This window comes from Protobothrops mucrosquamatus, unplaced genomic scaffold (genome assembly GCF_001527695.2).
Source record: "Protobothrops mucrosquamatus isolate PMUCROS unplaced genomic scaffold, P.Mucros_1.0 scaffold2789, whole genome shotgun sequence".
In the NCBI taxonomy this organism is placed as follows: Eukaryota; Metazoa; Chordata; class Lepidosauria; order Squamata; family Viperidae; genus Protobothrops; species Protobothrops mucrosquamatus.
In genome coordinates, this window is record NW_015388826.1 from 274,202 (window position 1) to 295,882 (window position 21,681).

General features: G+C 34.7%; 1 protein-coding gene across 1 annotated transcript in view; it reads left to right on the top strand.

Annotated features, from left to right (window-relative positions):
- Positions 1-6,537: 6,537 nt before the first annotated feature.
- The window catches only part of SYCP2 (synaptonemal complex protein 2), a 36,479-nt gene continuing 21,335 nt past the window's right edge, over positions 6,538-21,681 (top strand). The window contains exons 1-16 of the mRNA XM_015825751.1: positions 6,538-6,607; positions 6,761-6,903; positions 6,982-7,034; positions 7,473-7,518; positions 8,093-8,188; positions 9,626-9,686; positions 9,878-10,026; positions 10,684-10,758; positions 12,363-12,459; positions 13,541-13,713; positions 14,265-14,340; positions 14,456-14,516; positions 16,371-16,483; positions 18,033-18,406; positions 18,588-18,712; positions 20,006-20,039. Of these exons, the coding sequence (XP_015681237.1) occupies positions 6,538-6,607; positions 6,761-6,903; positions 6,982-7,034; positions 7,473-7,518; positions 8,093-8,188; positions 9,626-9,686; positions 9,878-10,026; positions 10,684-10,758; positions 12,363-12,459; positions 13,541-13,713; positions 14,265-14,340; positions 14,456-14,516; positions 16,371-16,483; positions 18,033-18,406; positions 18,588-18,712; positions 20,006-20,039 (1,746 nt within the window). The remainder of the gene's footprint in view (positions 6,608-6,760; positions 6,904-6,981; positions 7,035-7,472; positions 7,519-8,092; positions 8,189-9,625; positions 9,687-9,877; positions 10,027-10,683; positions 10,759-12,362; positions 12,460-13,540; positions 13,714-14,264; positions 14,341-14,455; positions 14,517-16,370; positions 16,484-18,032; positions 18,407-18,587; positions 18,713-20,005; positions 20,040-21,681) is intronic.

Here is a 21,681-nt window from a genome sequence, read left to right on the forward strand (position 1 = left end):
TCAGGGCTGTGCAAATTCTTTTAAAGGTACGTTTTGCAAGCAGACACATTTTTTCTTAGGCTCCTCTGGCTTCTTCAGAAGCTGCTTCTGGTAGTCTTTGTGTGCCTGTATATAAATAATGACTTTGCTTCCATGGCTTTAAAATAGTCACAGAAGCCTGAAAAAAGATGCTCCCTCTGTGACTGTTTGTAAAAGGTGCTTTGCATATGCTCCTGTGTGTGTGTTGGAAACATCTTGTTGGAAACATTTGCAGTCTAGAAGGGTATATGACTTGCTTGATCTGAACAATTTCTAGCATTATTCCAACAAAGCAGGATGAAGGAAAAAGAAATACAGATAGTCCTCATCTTATAACCACAACATTTCTGTTGCTAAGTGAGATGTGTGTTAAATGGGTTTTGCCCCATTTTACGACCTTTCTTGCCACAGCTGTTAAGTGAATCACTACAGTGGTTAAGTTAGTAACACGACTGTTAGGTGAATCTGGCTTCCCAATTAATTTTGCTTGTTGAAGATTGGAAAAGGGGTTCACATGACCCCAGGACACTGCAACTGTCGTAAATATGAGTCAGTTGTCAGGCGTCTGAATTTTGATCACATGACCATGGGGATGCTGCAATGGTCATAAGTGTGAAAAATGGTCATAAATCATTTTTTTCAGAGCCGTTGTAACTCTCTGTTCACACTCCCTGTGCCGTTTTGCCCCTTTAAGCTTTATCTAAAGATGGTACTCTAACATCAGAGGGAATTTTTTTCCCCCAATGCATAGATTTTCTTTAAAATTAGAAAGGAATACCCAGGATTCCCCAGAATCAGAGTGAAAACATAGGATAGTTTTATTATGGCAGTCAGTAATGTGATTTTGATAAGTCACAAAATTTCAAAACTCAAATACAGTTGTATTTGCATTCCTTGTTAAACTATTTTTAATAAACTCCCAAATAGACAACTGACACAATCTCTGCATGGTACAAATGTAAACAGAACAAATTAATGCAGATTTGACTGAAAACTTTCTACTGATGTGCAGGTATACAGTATATTTTAAATTTGTTAAAATAGTATATAATTGTTACAGAATTCAAGCTCCACATTTTGTTATTGTATTAAATATGGATTTTTGCATAAAAACTGAAACAAGTCTTGTTTTTGTTTACATGCACTTTTTAAAAAAATTTCAGCAACTTGACAGTGAAGAAGTTAACAATGTTTCCACTTTGCTGAATATTCTTCAGAACCATGGCAGAAATATTAACATATTAGGTGAAGTTGGGTTTCCAGCAATGTTTGAATATGGTCTTATTCAAAAGATAAGTATATAATATCGGAAAATAATTCTAAGACTAATTAGCTAGCAGGTCTGCATGATATCTGCATATGTTTGACTGCTGAGTGGTTTTAACATTTTAATGTTATTCTACAATTGTCTTTTGTATATAAATGAACAAATAACCATAATGATTGTACAAATTTTATAAAAGAAAGAAATGTACCAATTAACCAAACTTTTCCGGTTTCTCTAAAACTTTTTATTTCTAACACTTACATTACTCCGTAAATGATGAGAAAAACTTCTAAAGAAACTACAGGATTACCATTTATATAGGGTATACATAAGAAAGTGTTTAATACACTATTCAAATTATAAGTGTAATGAAACTTTTCGAAAAAAACATATTTGACTTTATTTTTCCTCATTGATATATGCCCAGCTAGAATAAGATGGGTTGAGATTTACTAAACAAAAACTTAAAGTACGGTACCTATTTAATTTCAGTTCTTACCATATGCAGAAGATGACTATAACACTTAGGAATTCCTTTTTATATTAATCTCAAAAGAATAGGTCCCATGTGTGTTTATCCAAAGAAATGCATTATTTATTGTTTTTTTTGAAAAAACACCTGAAACAATGTGGTATGTTCTACCCGGGACTATGGTATAACAGTTATTTTCTGTGTGCAGAGTAATTTTAATATATTGTTTATTTTAATTGTAGATAGTACATGATACCAACAGTGAAGGTATGTCTGAAAATCAATTATGATACAGTTTCTGACATCATAATTTGTAATTTAAAGGTATTTTGCCTTGAATATTCTTTTACGTCAATGCTTGTGAATGCCTTTGAACTTCAATTATATGATTCTGTAAATAATGCCTTATATTTTCATCTAGGTAAAATTCAAACACTTGAAAATTTCATATTGCGAATAAGTGCTCTTGCAGCTGATAAGAGAATTAGTATTTATATTCAGCAGGAGGTAAGAATTCTTTCTAATATTATCTTTTGTGGCTTTTAAACTTGAACTGGCTATCTTGCTATGTTTTAATTGCAATATTAATCTACTGTGTTTCAGATATAGGATATTAGACATGTATCTAGTATTCAAGCTTCATTTCTAAATATTGGGAAAAGATGAAATTTGTTTATTTTTTAAAAAACCCTACTGTATTGATTTAAATGAACCATACAGATAAATTCATTCATTAATGTACTTTATTTACCTATTTGTTCCCTTCTATAATTTCTAGTATCTACATACTCATTTTTTTGAATATCCTGTACTATAGGTAGTTCTTGACTTATGACCAGTTACTTAGCAATTGACTGAAATTATGACAGATTCAAAAAAAGTTATTTATGACACATCCTTGAAGTTATGATTGTTGCATCACCTCAGTGGTCCCATGATTGCATTTCAGGCACTTGGCAGGCAAGCTTGTATTTACAGCTAATTACAGTGTCTAGTCACATGATCACAATTTGCAACTTTTTTTCTGTCTTTCAGCAAAAAATGCCTTTTGGTTAAATTGGATTTGGACTTATGATCTTATGAGTTGCTTAATGACCACAATTATTCACTTAACAACCATCATAAAAATGGTCATAAAATCAGGTCTAGTCACATGGTGACTGAACTTAACAATCCCATGATTTATGATCAAAATTCCAGGCTCAATTGCTGTTATAAGTCGAGGACTACCTGTACATTATTTGAAAGTATTTGAATTTTATTATGTATCACTTGACACCTTGAGTTATTTATAAAAGTAATAAAAGTGGAATAAAAATAAAATAGGGTAATGCTATTGCATTTTATGCATGTATTTATTTGTCTGACTGCAGAGCAGTTTAAGATAATAAACAGTTTAAAAAGCAGATCGTAATATTAAGGAAGAAACAAAAAGATAAAACAATCATATACTGGGAAGGCAGAAATTACATCACACTGCAGTAAGTTCACAATATTGCTCTGGGCAAGTGTCTATTGGAAGAGTTAGCTCTTAAGGCCTTGTGAATGATAGCAGAGTTGGGGCTATATGGACCTCAGGAGAAATAGTGTCCCAGAAGGCAGGCAGGGCAACAGAAATGGTATGCCTATAAGATGCCATTGTTTAGTTGGTTAAGACTCCAAGCACATTGACCTTTTGTGATCTTAAACAGAAACAATTAAAGAAAAATGGCCTCCAAATATCTAGGTTCTGAACCACAAAGGACTCTATAGATACTTTCAGCACCTTGAATTACACCTGGAAACCAACTGGCAACCAGCGCAACTTGCAAATAGAGGTGTCGTATAGGTGTATCAGATGTGCCCATAACTACTTGGGCTGCTGTAGTTTTTGAGTGGCCTTGAGGGCAGTTCCAAATAAGGTCTACTACAGTAATCTAAGCAACCGAGCCTAAGTGATAGTGAGAAAGCCCTCCCTATCCAGGAATAAGTCCAACTGGTAGAGAAGTTGACTCTCTGTGAAGACCCTTCTAGCCATTACTACTGCCTCTTTGAGCAGAGCTGCAGGGCTGGGAGGAGTTTCAAAACATAGGTTACATGTAGAGAAATGCAGTGCTATCCAGAAACTAAAGCTGGAGAGTCCCTGGAAAACCCCGCACCCCCACTGTTCAGTCCTACTAGAATTGAGCCTCAGGCTGTTTCTTCCCATCCAGACCTCAATAGTCTCTTGACAATATGACAGAACCTTGATGGTGTCACTTGGTAAAGCCAGGGGCCAAGATGTACAACTGGGTATTATTAGTATATTGATGATAACTGACCTCATACAGTTGGGTGACTTCACCAGGGAGATAAGTCTCTTGTAAATATTAAATAGAGATAAGAATATTGAGCCCTGAGAAACCCCACAGAATAAAACCTTAGGCTTGATACCACCTCCTGCTCAGCATTGATTCTGGCAACCATTGATTTTGATTCCATGGTTTATTTTTCAATAAATTTGTTTAGATGGTCACTGTGATTGTGTCAAAATTTACTTCCCTTGTAAGAGAAGGTCTTCTCTTTGCTCCATTGATTGCCTTTAGTGTGCTAGTAAATACAATTGCATGTAGTACAACTAACTCTCGGGAAGCAAACTAATTAAAACTAAAATCTCCTTCATTACATTATATGGTTATTTAAAGATGTTTTGGGCCTCATACTGAGTTTCTCTTTTTAATATGCTTAATATTCAATTACCTCTTTTTATTATCTTTAGGCAGTAAGAAAACTGAATACCATGCTTACTGCTATGCCTCGAGATATTAGAAAGAAAACAATTTCTACAAAGGAAATGCTACGAGTCATGTAATTAACTTTAATATAATGTTCAAATTTAACTTTAGTATAACACTTGGCTCCCTTGTGGAAACCTAAAATCTTGTTAGGATAATGTTATTTCAGGTTAAGAACATTTCATTTAAGTTTAATCGGAATTTGTTCAAAATGAAACATTTTTAAAGTTAATCTTTAAAAGCTGATATAAATATGACACCGTTCTGTTAATTAAGAATAATATGCAGTATTTTAAATAGGGCACAACTTATACGCAGTTTAAATTGGTTTATGGATATCCCATTGCACTTTCCAAAACCTTCTTCTCACAGATGGAATAAAGATTACATTTGGGGGGTCTTCTTCAAATTTTCATCTCACTTGTTTCAGGTGATACTTTAAAGATGTAATATTTGTATTATAATGTTGTGTCAGCAAGACCACTGGTAACTTTTGATTCTGTTAATAAGACACAGGCAGTTTATCAATTTAAATGTCTCCTTCAAGCAAGAGAGGTTGGATAACTACATGTTGTAAGAATATTTCTGTAACCCTTATAGATTAATTGACACAATCCAATAATAACAGGAATTTCTTTCCTGAAGAAATAGAACTTACAAATACTCTTAATGGTATGTCTCCCATGGAACAAAATCATACCATAGCTAAATTGTCCTGGTTAAGAGAAAAATTGATTAATAAATACAGTACATACAGTCTATATCTATAATTTCACTCCTAACCTTAAAAGCTCTGAAAAGGAGAGATCGGTCCATGAGACAGAGGCAAATATAAAAAGGGGGAAATGTAGGATATAAATCCAATAATAAATAATATATATTATTAAAAGTAATGACTATTAAATCATATCAATAGTTATTATTATATCAAACATTTCTTCTTTGTACTTTTTTTATAGAATCAAAAGCTACAAACAAATCATTATTAACAAAAACAATACATGCAAATAAGTTTGGATACATGCAGACTTTTAAAAAATAATTCTTAAAAATGTTTCATGCCTAGATTGTTCTTAATTCTGGGCATCATCTGGAAATATAGATTAAAAATACTAAACCCTCTGAGAACTGGTTGGCATCCAATCTGATGACATTCAAGATGCTATTACAGACCTGCCTGCTCTTCTAGACTTTGGGCAGGGTAATAGTTGAGTCCCTATTGGATGGAGCTTTTGGGGTTTATATGTTTACTTCAGACTGCCTTTGGTCTGTTTTTTTGTCTTTTGTCTTTTTTTTTTTTTAACTTTCAGTTGTAAGTTGTCCATAGTCAACAGGTGGCCTATAAATTATATAAACAGACATTACATAATGTAAGTAATGTTTAAAAAGCCAATCAAACTGAATCACAGTATTTGTTTGACAGGAATGATATGGGGAAAAGAATTTTGGATGCTGGGGGTAAGCACAGATTATAATTTCAACATACGTATTAATGTTATCCAGAGCTGCTTAATGCTAAGTGTATGTATTTTAGAAGTTTTCTATAGCTTCCATGCCACACACGGAAACAATCTTTTTCATAGGACCAGTGATACCGAACTTTCACAGTGGAGCCATTGTTTCGTTCATTATATTCCACCCAATCATTAATACATCAGCGTTCTTAATTCATTGGTTTACTTATTTGCCTATCAATTTTATTCTTTAGTTCCTTTATTTTGACTACATTATATATCATTTAAATCCAGCACCTACCTTCAACTTAAGTCAGAGGGTTCAAAGAGATTAGGTTTTGAATTTTAAGAGCAGGGGGTGGACCATTTCATAAGATGGTTTTTCTTTTTCCTAAGAGGTAGGGATACTTTCAAATGAACTGAGGAGTAGCCAGCCACCATTTTTATTTTGTAGGAATATCTCTGAGATTTATGTAGACCTTGAAGCTTTCTTGAAAATCCAAGTAGTGCTGGCCTACAAGCCAGCTTCCCATTTCGTTAGAAGAAAAGGATCCTTTTAAAAATTCAAATAGGATGGCAGAGATTCTTGTGAGTGCTAAGAAACCTGTCCACAAGTATATTCATACTATGAATAACAGTCTGAGTACTTCAAATATATGCAACAAATTCTATGTATTGTTTGTATGTGTACACACACACACACACACACACACTTAATTTAAATATTACTGCAGGCAGTAATATTTAATCACTATCAAAAGGCTTTATGGTAATATTCCTATCATATATATTATAGACTATGATCTTCAAGTTGCCATTACTGAAGCATTATGCAGAATGACATCAGAAAAACAAAGAAGAGAGCTGGCAATCCAGTGGTTTCCAATGGATTTTGTCAGCAGTGCATTTAAACAAATTAAAGATTCTGAATTTGAAACAGTAAGTCATATTCAAATACTGGTTCTTTCAAAATAGGAAAATTGTCAAAGGACTTATACTACTTTTCTTTTTAAACAGGACTGCAGGAAGTTCCTTAACCAAGTTAATGGCATGCTTGGAGACAAAAGAAGGTATGCATAACATTAACCACATGTAGATTTCTAATTACAGAATATACTCCAAGTATGGCTTTTCATAAGTTGAAAAAATAGTCACAAGACCATTCTTTTGAAGTTGTTATTCATGTTTGCCAACATCAGCAATCTAGATGTAGCATTAGCTGTTAATGAAACATAATTAGTGCATCCTATAAATTTTATCTTACCAGTGTTTTGAGAGTGTATCCTATTGTATGGCAAAAGCTGGGATAAAACCAATTACATAATAAGTAGTAATTCCATATATCTTATGGAGGGAAAATCATGTGTGATTTTATCAGAAGTGTATGTTTAAACTTTTTTCCCCAAAGAAAAGGGTGATGGGAATTGGAAATTCTATTTTTCTAAGTAGAGATGAAGAAAGAAGCAATTAAACTACTTTTATTATGAAAATACTGTACTCTCTTTCAGGGTATTTACTTATCCTTGTTTATCAGCTGCCCTGGATAAACATGAGGTAAGTTCTTTTCTTTTGACTATGTATACAATATATTATTTGAAAAATAATGATGCTTTATTTGAATTCAGGAATTTTGCATTTGACTGGTAATAATTCAAAGAGTTTTGATTTAGAAATGGGAACAGAATGTTCTTAAACTAATATCAGAACTAGTCATTTGAATGCAGACATCAGCACAGCATAGAGGGCCTGCTCAGACATAAGTTATTTTAGGATAGAAATTAGCTACTTAGCTAAACTGAGAATGGCGATTAACTCGATATCCTCTTTCTCACCTCCTTTTAAGTCCACGCCTTTGTGCTTTTGGTTTATGCTTTATGTCCTGGCCTTGTGCTTTAACTAGAGTTTGAAACCAATATTAAATTACAACTCCTATTTTCAAACATAATTGAAAACGGAAGTTTAAATACTAAAATAAAACGCTGAAGCTGTTCCACAAGAAGAATAAATACATTTACCCTTGGCATAATAACCCATAATTATTAATATGAGAACATTGCAAAATCTTATAAAAGGTTTGCATATAGAGAGTTACAATGATAATTTTAAAAAAAATCTGATTCTATTATAGCTACAGATGCCAGCAGATGAAAACCTTGAAGAATGTTGGATTGACTTTAATGTTGGTAGTAAAAGTATATCCTTCTATGTTGCTGCAGATGATGAAGTAGGTTAAGTTTTCTTTATTGAATCAAACTTTTTTTAGATTGTAACAACCTTTTTAGTTATCAGAATCAGAATAGTTTGTTGTGGAAGTCAATGTTAAAAAAGCTCCTTCCTTCCTTCCTTCCTTCCTTCCTTCCTTCCTTCCTTCCTTCCTTCCTTCCTTCCTTCCTTCCATCCATCCATCCATCCATCCATCCATCCATATTGCATCTTACCAGTTATATTTTAGTATGATCATCTTTAAAATATAAAAAAGAATCCAGGGTTTTTAAAGTATAGATGGTAAAGAATATCAACCCATTTCTCAGTGGGTTTTTTTTTGCAGATGCGTACTTTCTTTCAAATTAAATAACCATTAAGCTTTATAATATCTTATACATGTATGCTCCCCCTGTACTTCTAGTCAGGGAAAGGTAACGATAACGAATCCGTAAGGTAATAGATCGTTAGAAGAATGGTCGGGTTGTCAATACTAGATTCAAGATAACGATTACTAAGGACCTACCCTCTATGTCACCCTAAAAGTACACATACTACTTCGACAAAATAAAACAAGTTTAGTCCTATTGGTAACTGTTGTATAAATCCTAAACTTTTTCATAATTGGGCAAGAAAAACTGAAAGACTAATCTAATACTTAGCCCAGAGTCATGAAAAGATAATTGGCTGCTCAGACTTAACTTTTAAGGATAGAATGAATCTTTGTAAGGATGGAGTGGACATTAGAATAAATTTTGCAGACAAATACATTCTAAGGTGGTCTTGATGCCTCTGAGTTTTCTGCTTAGTTTGGCTATTATTAAAGTTATTAAAGTCCTCCTAAACCACAGAGTCCATATTGCTGACAATGGGATCTAGATAGTCTTCAAACGAGTTATTTTTCTTCATCCTAAATGCTAAATGTTAAGTTTGGAAAACCTTTTTTTCACTCTATTGACATTCCAGAGCAGTTACTAGTGACTATTTAATATGATCTCACATACTGCCAGGCTGTTATGATAAATCTACTTAGCTGTTTAAATCCATCTTAATACTTACTGCTCATAATAGGAAAAAGCCCTTGATTCACAGGCAAAACATATGTTCCTTTTCAACAGCAACTGTCTGCTCATCTAAGTGTCATATTGTCTGGGAACACAAAAGAGGGATGAAGAAGAGTTTTATAGCTGCTATTATTTCAAGCTGTAATATTGTGTGTACATAAAAAATATATCCTACTTTGGCAAAGTTATTATCAAATCCATATTCCAATTTTGATCTGTTGGAAAAGAAAACCTGTATCAGAGATAAAAGTTAATATCATTAACACAAAATACTGACAAACAGTTGGCATCCTGCAGAACTATATTTTGGAAATACTACACCAAATCTTCAGCTGTAATCTATAACAGTAAACAATATCACACTTCTTTACTTTTTTCATAAATTTAACTTCTAGGGTCAACAGTGGGAAACTGTGTGCATACCAGAAGAAGATGTTAGGACCTACTTAATTGAAGGTACTTGAGATTTTAATGCTTTTCTTATTCAAAATGTTAAGGATAAGTATGATATTCAGAATTGCTATTTCTATTTCAGAAAAACTTTTACTATTTCATTGGTGTATTTTTTTCAATGTTTGCAAAGCAAGTATGTTACTTCCAAATAAACAACTATTTAATAATAAAGAATATGTTTCATTTCTGTGTAGAAAAAGAAAAAGAGAAAATGTTAATGGTACATCTAAACAACTCAATGTCTGTTGGTGCCCAGGAAGGTGAGAAAATAACCTTACATTTCGATTCTGCATTGGAAATTATGGATGCAATAAGAAAAGTTTATGATGCTACAAAATGTCAGGTAACATCTTTTTCTTTTTCTCTTCTTGAATAAAAATTACTAACCACTGTTTACTATTATATTTCTAGCTGCTTATACTTGTCTGTATCTACGCAGTTAAAGATAGCATAATTCCAGCAGTTATTGTCAGAATAATAACAACAACCATAAAATAAGGAAGGAATGAGATACACACCTGCTCACATTTTTTACAGAGCCAGTTTGGTGTTCTGTTTAAAGCATCAGACTACAAACTGAAAGATTGTGAGTTTTAGTCCTGCCTTAGGCACAAAGCCAGTTGGATAATCTAAATTTCACTTCTGAAATCTGTCAAAAAAATTGCAGGGATTTGTCCAGGTAGTTGACAGGAGTCGACACTGACTTAAAGGTGTGCATACATGTGTACATGCACACACTCTTCACATCCAGTTGTTTAAAAAAAATATTGAATTTGCAGTGTTATTTTCAAGTAAGATAAAATGAAAGAACTGAAAAAATATTTTGTAACTGTTTGCAATCTGGAGGATTTGTTTCCCAAGTGAAAGAAAAAGCAACAAAACTAATGCATCACATTTTTATCATAATATGATATGTAATGTAAATAAAAGTAAACTAAACTAGAAAAAATATGAACTTTTTATGTAACACCTTTCTTTTTTTGCCTATTTATTGCTTTAGGGGTTTACAAGGAAGAATACTGGGTCAGTTGCAAAAACAACGGTGCATGTAGTTTTTGATGAAAGTGGATCACAGGTAAATTTTCCAGTTACAATGATAAATATTTAATACATGTGTTTAACCTGGGCAATACACAGGAAATGCAAATTTTGAAGCTACAGATGGTATACAGTAGATTTTATTATTTTTTTTGTCAATGTGCCTTTCATAAAAACCTCCCTTTTATTTAGAAAATTAATCCCGCCCCTATTCAGCAAATAATTGGATCCTAATATATAGGATCTCTCTGTTAGAACCGTGAAATTAATTTTTAACAATTAGAAATTATAGGCTGATTTAATCTGAACCATAATATTTCTAAGCATTATTATAATAATGTCATATGAAATTAATGGGGAATTTTGTTTAAAAATGAACATATTGCATTTGCAGCTTTGTTAGAATAAAACAGTGATGGCGAACCTTTTAGAGACCGAGTGCCCAAACCACAACCCAAAACCCACTTATTTATCATAAAGTGCCAGGGCTGCATCAGCATTGTGGTGCCCTCGGGGGGGGCATGAGAGTGTGGCCCACTGAGTGGGCATGGCTCCAGTTGTCACGGCAGACTGCGTGGGCATGGCTGGGGTGGGCATGGCCACCGTGATGTTGCTCACGGGGGGGATGCTTGTGAGAGCCGGGCAGGGTTGGGAGAGATCCAGGGGGGTCTCTGGTGGATGGGACAGTGGGCAGGAAGCCCAGCATAGATGGAGGGAGGCACGCAATCCTAGCTGGGAATGGGGGGCCATGGTGCTGATGGGGATCCGGCTTTCCCTGCTCGAGGTGGCCTTTGGCTTGCTGGGTGTGGGCGTGCTCTACCACCTCTACTCAAGCTTGCTAGCTGGCCGCTTCGCCTCCTTTGTGCTGGGTGGGGCTGCCGCTTCGGGTGGTGGTGGCGGCCTAATGGACGTGCGCAAGCTGCTGGCAGCGGCAGTGCGCGTGCCCACAGAGAGGGGTCTGAGTGCCGCCTCTGGCACGCGTGCCATAGGTTCGCCACCACTGGAATAAAAGGAGAGGCGGTATCACGCAAGCTGATGGGTGGTTTATGTAGCCCACTTACCTCCCTTCCTCTCTCTTTGCTGCCATCTACTGGTCAATAAGTCAAACAGTTGACCAGTCAATCACCCCATAGTTTTCTGATGTAAAAAAATTCAGACAATTGTCAGTACCGTGGGGGGGGGGGGAATGTATTGCATGCAATAACCAGAGTAAGGGAATCACTAATTAGTATCCTTAATATATTATGGGTCAGGGCTAGGGTTTCGAAAGATCTAAAAAAGCCCGACTACCTTGTCATATAAATGTCCTCATTGCTAGCTGGAGTTTAGTTGTATTTGAAAGCATAGTAATAATGGGTTTTTTCATATTTAAAATGACTAGGTTCTTGTACCAGAAAGTCAGATATCACCTTTGAAAGAGAAAGAATGTAAATCACAGGAAGAAAAAAATAGTTTCTGCTCTCAACATCAGTGTCCTCAGGCAGAGATAAATCCAAGTAAAAAAACAATTGAGATGGACTTCCAAACCGGTCAAACCAAGGTAGTTTGAGCTTTTAAATAGAAAAGAAGAATTCTTGTTTTGTCATCTTCAATTAAATGTATGAATGCTAGGTTAAATTATACTTCTCATTTTATTTCAAGACCACCCCTGGTAAAAGGAAAATGTCTGAGGCATCAATGATTTTGTCATCCACTTCCAGGTTTTCTGTGCAGAGTCCATTTTCCTTAATTAATACTTGTAAGTAAAATGGCATATAGTATTGTGCCTTCATTCAGTATGTTTCTAATGTATTTTGTTATTTTTAGAAAATGTTCCTCTGTCATCATGGGTCAACAGCTATCATTAGCCTCTAGAAATGATGTTAGTGAGTTTGTAAGTTGGTCAAGATGGCCTCATAAAATCACTTCAAATTTTGTAATTTTGTTTTACTCTATGATTCCCTGTACATAAAGCTATTAGCACGAGTATCATAAGTAGTACTACTAGTGAGTTGATAGATTATGTTCCCATTATTCAGTGGAAACCAAATAACCTAAAAACACTTACCTGATAGGCTGAGATGAATCATTTTACTGTCTTCCTTCTCCAGCCCTAGACTGTTACATTTTTATATGTAACAGGAGACTAATGTGTGTGGGTTCTGATAAAGAAATAGAGAACTGAGCCTCCTTGGAAATAGTATGAATTTAGGGAGTTCCATAATCCCTAAAAGGGAATATTTTCTCCTGCGTGCTATGGAAACAGAATTCTGGATAAGCACTGGAGGTTGTGAAAACATCCCAGCCATTCGGATTCATGCATTGCCTTACTCCAGATAAAGGGAGCAGGCAGGGAAGTTCCTAAATGACACACAGCCAACAAGAGACAAAAGAAAATCACAGTTTAGGAAACTCATCAAGCAGCATTTGTAGAAATCAAGTTCTGTGGAAGCAATTCTACTCTGGATTTTTCTTACGATAATGCCCAAATTACTAGCAATGATGGATTCTGGGAAAGAGCAATACCCTATGTTTTAATGCAAACATCTAGAGTGCAGTTTGTTTATATACAGACTGTTTTATACCCTTCCTCTGTTGGGTGCAGTATCTTAACTTAACCCATCTTAGCTTCCACTGACTTGTAGCTTTTGGTTTATCAGAATCTTGTATGAGGCAGGATCTCAGGGTGATGAACATTGGTTAATTCACTGTAAATCTGAAGGATGCCTTGAGCAATTCTCTTCCATGAAACAGTGAATTCGTTTATTGTAATTTTCGTGGAAATGGCATAAAACACTACAGGTTGCATTAAAAGAAATGAACTGTGGGTTCCTTCTCAGCAACTCCACGAAAAGGGAAGATTAAAACCCCTCTTCAGATGACGAGCTTAGTGGAAAGAAATGATGTTTTCTCAGTACCTGAGACAAGAGCAATGAAGGCTGTCCGGGAAGCTAATTGTGCACCTCTACTTTCTGCAACCAAGGCTCTTAACAGGAATAATTCCATTGAGAAGGTAACTTTTAGATTTCTACAGCAGATTTCAATCTGAAAACTACATGGTTCTTTTCTAACCTCCAAAGTTTGGTTAAAAGCTACACATTCCCCCAAATAGTAAGCTTTTTTAAAATTGAGAATTAATGAAGTATACAAGGCAGTTGAAAAATTCTGTTTTTGAAGCACAACATTTTTTATAACTATCCAGTTTGGTAAAGTGGATCTCAGGAAAAAATAATCATTAAAAAAAAGAGAAGAAGTGAAAGAAACAAAAGTGAAGTAGAATAATTGCAAGAGAAAGAGCAAGCCTTATATAGGAAAAAAAAATAGAGGACAGCTTAATCTTCCAACAAATTGATTGGCAAGTAGACATAAGAGGATGGCAAAGTTGCTTGGGAAAATAGTTTTATAACAGTGTCGAAGATATGTGTGAAATATTAGAAAATATTGAATTCACTTTTAATCCGGGATATGGTGTTTGCATCTTGTGCTTGAGCTAATTGGCGTAGAAAATAATATAAATAAACATGGATCTTAATAATATTTGTGATTTATTATGTATACATATAGGAAGTTCCAGCTGAGAAAATGAAAAATATGATCCACAGTGAGGAAGATGTAGATATTAATGGAAAGCAAAAATTAGGTAAATTGCTCAACATATTTCAGTAGACATGGTTTAAAATAGTTTTCATGTTGGTGTAGAAAATCTTCATTAGGATTGCCTTTCATGTCTAATTTAATATGTATGTTTCACATAGATGAATTAAGTGATATTGTTCCTGATTCCCAACCACCAATATGCAAAAGTGACAAATCATTGTAAGTACTACAAATAATTATAGCTAAGAAATATATATGCTAATATACCTAATTTGAGCAATACAGTCTGCTTTAATTTGATGTTGATAGAGATTTTCTGCATGTATGCTTCAGGAATACAACTAGTTATCTTTGATCTTACTTCTGATTTCTCAACAAGTATCTACATAGACATTAGAAAGGAGGGGTTGTATCTGTATAGGACCAGAAAATAATATTTGCCAACTTTTTATCATTCTTTATTTCTTGTCTTAGAGAAAGTACATTAATATATAATTATGATGTAAAGATTAGTTCGTTAGTGACAGATCAAAGTTACAAGGGCATTGAAAAAGTGACTTATGCCCATTTTTCATACTTATGACAATTACAGCATCTCCATGGTCATGTGATCAACATTTAGATGCCTGGCAACTGACTCATATGACAGTTACTGTGCCCCAAGGTCATGTGATCACCTTTTCTGACCTTCTAACAAGCAAAGTCAATGGGGAAGCCAGATTCACTTAGCAATGGTGCTACTAACTTAACAACTGCAGTGATTCGGGTCGTAAAATGGGGCAAAACTCATTTAACAACTGTTTCATTAAGCAACAGAAATTTTGGGCTCAATTGTGGTTGTAAGATGAGGACCACCTATATTGAACTCTGAACACCAGATTTTGAACCTGGAGACTTTCAGGACCAACTTATTACAGCAGTTTCTGCTTATCCAATATAGCAGTTTCTGTTCCTCCAATAAGCAGGGACCATGAGGGCCTGGCTTTTCTGTTGCCACCCCTTTGCCAAAATGTTCCACCTGAGTCAGATTAGTATCAACTCTGCTACCATTTGGAAAGCTTTTAGTGCTTGATTTTAGTACTTGTGGGTCTCCTTCACAAATAAGCAATTATTATTGTTATGATTGTTTTTCCATCATGTCTTGATGCAAAGGATCAATGTTTGCCATGGTCAGGGCTTTTTTTTCTCATAGAACGCCCAGAACGGAGTTCCGGCACCTTTTTTGGATGGAACCTTGTAGGGTAGGCAAGGCAGGTTGTACGACGTATGTGAGTTCTGGCACCTTTTTTTTTTTTTAGAAAAAAAGCACTGGCCATGGTTATCTTTATATTTGCATCCCTGAATGCCATGTTTTTGCAGATAGCACTTTCAGCCAATCATTGCTCAGCTCAAGCTGGATAATAGTTGAACACCAAGAATGCAAGCCAATCAATGCCGATGGTCTCCACTTCAGACCTGCAGAGTGTCATGTTCACTACTTGTCTAACTTAAAGGGCACTGAGAATACTATAGCTTTTTTCACTTCCTCCAAAACAAAAGAAACAAAAATATTCTAACCTTCTTTTGTCCAAAAACATGCACAGAATCCAGGTGTCTGTACACGTGTATCTCTATTCATTTGTCTGTTGATTTTTTTTAAAAAAAAATCATTACTCTTGATAGCATACTGTTAGGATGGTTGTAAGGAAGGTTGAGTTTTAGAATATTTACAAAATGCGGAAAAGCAACATTGTATATAAATCAGTGTTGAACTGATTCGTCAGTAATTTGAATGAAGTAAGATGAACAGTAGCTTGGTATTCAGGATGGTTATAATTTTGTTTTTTAAAAAAATATATCAAGAAATGTGAATTGGCATTGCAGTATACTTTGGAAAACTGTAAATAACTCTTACTCACCCCCTCCTGTGCCTTTGTATGGGGATCTACATTTGGATACATATAAGTATCCAAAGGCTGCAAGTGGTTGTACAATTTGGCTACTTTGCTTAAATAGAATGCATTTTATGTTTGAAATAATCACATAAGTGAAATCATTAAGAAGTTGCTAAAATATGTGTGCTTTTTTTTTCAGATTGCCTGGCCTTTCAGATAATTATATTGCTGAAATTAAAACGCAGAAAAAAACAAAGTGCTGGATACCTGAAACAATAATAACTCAATGTCAAAAGATTACTGCATCAGAAAGTATAGTATATCAAGGTTAAGTCCTTATTTATATAAAAAGTAATGTCAAGGTTATATTAGGTTTTTTTTTATTTATCCAAAGAAAATATTTAGAAAGAAAATAGTTACCCTTAAACTGTGTGTTTTTGTGTGTGTGTGTGTGTGTGTGTTTATATGTGTGTGGGTTTGTGTTAGTTGTTTTCTAATAGCAGAAAAGGAGCAAATATTTGAAAAAGGCAGGCAGCTGTTGAAAGGGGTAGCCATTTTTGTCTCATTGTCAGTGAGGACTCTAATATGATTATCCATCGTGTCCATGATTGTCCATGTTTCTCCCTCTCCCTTTCTCCTGCATCATTGCTGAAACGCAACCTCATCATATAGAGGACAAACACTTTAGGCCTAATATAAAAAAGTTAAAAGTCAACACTTAAGCAAAGGACATCATCCCCTCTCCTCCAGAGTCAGACTAGGGAAGTTTTATCTCAATATCCAAGCTTTCAGCAACCAAGTTATAAGACCAGCATGATTTAATAAGAGAAGAATGTATTCCATCTGCTCAATAGGACAATTAATTCTTTCTGCCAATTACGAAAAAGTTTCCTTTCTCCCTCTTTCCCATTATGGCCCATTTGTCTCTTTTCCTTGTCTCTTCTCCATTTCTCCATCTAGTTCTGTTCTCCACTTTAGCTTTCCTGTCCTTCCTGTTTTCCCTAACCTCAACCGTAACATCTAAATGTGGACAAGACCTATTTTCCCTTCTTAACATCCCTGTGAGGTAGGTTGGATTGAGAAGAAGTGACTGGTTTGCATGCACCCATAACTTAGGGTACACCTCAGGATCTCCTCCTCCTCCTCCCTCTGAAAAGAGGAAGTATGGCTTGTGAATGAGAGACACAATGGTGTGCAGATAGAGGATCAATTCATTTCTAATATTGCCTTATTTACAGGCAATTAATTTTAAACAATAGTTATTAATTCAACGAAGAGATCAACCCCGACTGCTCTTTAGAAGGCCAGATCCTGAAGTTGAAACTCAAATACTTTGGCCACCTAATGAGAAGGAAAGACTCATTGGAGAAGAGCCTAATGCTGGGAAAGATTGAGGGCAATAGAAGAAGGGGACGACAGAGAATGAGGTGGCTGGATGGAGTCACTGAAGCAGCAGGCATGAGCTTAAATGGGCTCCAGAAGATGGTAGAGGACAGGAAGACCTGGAAGAACGTTGTCCATGGGGTCGCGATGGGTCGGACACGACTTCGCAGTTAACAACAACAACATTAATTCAACTAATATTTATTAATTTGTCCTAGAATTTCCCTCTTTAGAATGAGGCTTCAGAACCAATATCTAAATACACACACACAGGCGTAAAAATGGGAAATATGTGCAAACATTTTGGGATTGGGGGAAATCCCTAGAAGTGGTTTTACCTGGAGTTGGCAGCCCTAAGTTGACAAGTGTGTAATTTTTGTGCTTGTAAAAACATTAAATTCTGAGTTGACTTCCTTTTGAATAAGTATGGTAGTTTATCTTTATTTAATTTTAAACTTTTGTTTTTGTTTTCTGTTAGCTGCTAACCTAAGTGACAGAGCTGCTAAGCAAAAAGCTTTCGCTTCAATATTTGAAATGACTTCTTCTGAGCTAAGACATAAACAGTGTTTCAGTGGTGAACTCGTAGAGGATCAACACAGCAAAACCAATAAAATACCAGACTCACAAACCAATTTTAAGCATTTGGATGAGAAAAGACCAAAAAGTAAAAGCAGAAAAAGTGTTTCCAATACATCTGAAATATCACTTCCTGCTACCAAAAAGAATAATAGTTCTCTAATAAATCCAAGGCATTCCAAATCAATCTCTGAAATGAATGATCATGATACTAGATTGAATGTATCACCTCCTGAAACTGCTAATAAAAAAACTGATCCAATAAATTATGAAAAGGTAAAATAACTCCAGCATTGCTTTTCTAGTTGTATAGTAAATCAAAATAGTGATTGCTTTTAGTTTATTAACTATTTCTCATATTATTGATACATTAGGTAACCCTAATTAGCAAACAATGAAGAACAGATAGCACTAAGGATGCCACAGTATTTAATTTTCTTTCTTTCTTTTTTTTCAGAAAGCAAAATCAAAAGATGTGATTGAAGCAGCAGAAATGTTAATAAGTAAAATCAGCAAAAGATATAAAGAGAAGAATGGTGTAAAAAATACAGGAAAACCGTGGCAGTCATTTTCGGATAGCAGGTATTGTATATATATATTATTTTTATGTAACTGAAATGTACATAGATATTATATGTTAAAAGTAAATAGTTTGCAATATTTTTTCATTATCTCTTTTACTTTTCAATGTAGTTTTCTATATTTTCTTATTCTTATTCTTCTTGTGCCATATCCGTTATCGGACATTGGCAATCATGTTGGCGATCCTGTTTTTATCAGCAGCCGCACGAAAAGATGCTGCTGAGTTTTGTCCAAACCAGTCCCTTAGATTTTGAAGCCACAATGTTCTTCTTCTGCCTGGACCTCATTTGCCTTCAATCTTTCCCTGGAGGATTAAATGGAGTATGCTGTATTTTTCTGGGTGTCGCATCACATGTCCGAAATATTCTAATTTTTGTTTTTTAATTGTTTTGATGATTCCCTTGACTTTCCCAGGCCGCTTATCACCTCCTCATTTCTGATCTTGTCAACCCAGTTTTTATACGTAACAGCCGCCTGTAAATCCACATTTCAAATGCTTCTAGTCTCTTCAGGTGGCCTTCTGTCAGAGATCAACTCTCTGCTCCATAGAGCAGGATAGAAAAAATATAGCATCTGACAAGCCTGATTTTCAGTCTTAGATTTTCTTATGTGTATCTTTTATCTGTTTAAACATTTTCTAATATAACCATGAAATGGAACAAACGTTTTAGTGATTAACTATCTTTTTTCCCATCCTTTCATATTGCATTTGTGAAATTAGTTACATTGTATGTATTTATTTTGTTTATTAAATTTACATGTCACCCATTAGACGATTCTTTTACATAACAGTAGTATAGTTATAAGGTTAAAGTTATTCTGTTTATGAATAATGTCACAATTTTTTAAAGAAATGTTAATTATATTAATTTGAAGTTTAAAGATTGTGGAGCTGTTTCATTCTCTGCTACCTGAAAATACTGATAAAATATACTGAAAGTAATAAAATGCAATATGTAACTAATTCTATAAAAGTAAGCGATCTCAACATCTTTACTACCAATAACATACAGTAGAAAACATATTTTGGAAAATTGCTTATGGCAATATGGTTCAGGTAGTTCTCAATGACCGTTCGAAATGATGGCAGTGAAAATGGTGACTTATGACTGGTCCTTGCACTTCCAACCATTGCAGCAACCCCCGCCGTCACATGATTTCGAGGAATGTATTTCACATTGTGTTTCAATCATTTAATTATATTACTTAAGAGCAGTATTTAAATACAACCTTATTTCCAAATGAAGATTTCCAGCTTGGGACTGATCTGTGTTCCATCCATTTTTCTTACAGGACATCTTTAAATAAAATTGATAGCGATAATAAGGTATGTTTTTTTTTCTTTACAAATATGCCAGAAAATGATTTTAGATATTTAATTTTATAAACAAGAGTAGATTAAATACGTTTGAACTCTGCACCAAATAAATGGTTTTTGTTTCAAGTGTGAAATATATAGTAGCATTTTTTTCAGGTTTTGTAACTGAACTGATCATCATGTCTAGGCCAGTGTTTCTCAACCTTGGCATCTTTAAGATGTATGGATTCAGCTTCCAGAATTCTGGTTGGTGAATGCTGGCTGAAAAATTCTGGGAGTTGAAGTCCACACATTTTAAAGTTCCCAAGGTTGGGTATAGGCTGGTCTGTAATGTTTTATTACTGGATTACTCTGTAATTCAGAAATTGCCTAATTTGACTTTGCTGGCATGTCACACACACACACACACACATACAAACAAAAAGCAATTCATAATAAAGAATAATGATTTATATTACATTAAATTATTTAAATTTATTATTAAATAAATAAAATACTTGCATAATTGTAAATATTTTTTCAAAATGTCTATCCGAGGCAGCTCCAGGTCACACAAAATCTGCAAACTTTGGAGAATGCTCTTCTGTGGCCTTGCAACTTCTGAAAAGAGCAGGAAGCATGCCCTGATCTCACATGCTTTGGGGAGGCTCCAGAGGCCTCTCAGAAGGTCCTCCTAGCAGGGCCCCCTCACGTGGCTTCTAGAGGGTCTGGTGTATTACCAAAACTGACATAGAGTATCATCTGTAACATGCCTATCATAGGCTTGCCATCACCAGCTTTGACTGAATGAGATAATGCATAGCTGGGAGGAAAGCAGTTAAACCAATGACTCGATACACAAGGACTCCTCACAGCTAAATGACTGCCAAAACAAAACTTTGCTGTGGATGACTTAGAGTTCATTGACTGTTTTTTTTTTAAAGCCAGGAGCCACCTTTATGTGTAAGGAAAAACATCAGCAAAAAAAAAAGCAATAATTGCTTTGCAGTTACCATAATCTGTTACTTGATGTTGCTAAATAAGTAAGGTGTTAACTCTTACAGAAAAGCTGCCAGAAGAATGTTTTTGTTTTAAAACTAAGCATTAGGAAAACCTCAAAGAGGAGATGTGCCAATTGGGAACGTGAAAGGATTTAACTGCTCCCTTTGCCCTTTATGGGTTGGCTGAGCGATTCAGAGGTTTTATTTAAAGAAACTGTTAAAAAAAAACCATTTTTTTCTGTTTTCCCTTTTGAGGTGGAGGGGGTTTCTAGGAACAAGTTCTAATTTAAATAGATTTTTCAGTGGGTGACTATTGTAGGAATTTATTGTAATATTTTCAAAAATATTTAAAAATTATCCTCTTTGTCAAATTTTCTGCAAGATCAGTGACAGGTGATTTTCAGTGTAGATTTTACATTCCACCTACTTTTGTAGCCCTCAGGAGAAAGTTAAGGAAATAGTTGCTGATCTTGAGTTCCCATTGTTTCCTCTGGCCAGAACCCTCAAACTATTTTGAATTGTATTGTTTTATTCTTATTTTTTAAAATGTGAACTGCCCAGAGTTGTCGGGAGTTGGACAGGGTACAAATTTAACAAATAATGATTTTAAAAAATTATTGAAGCAGGCTTTGAATGAGACAGGATATTTTTTTCTTAATTTTAATTGCTAA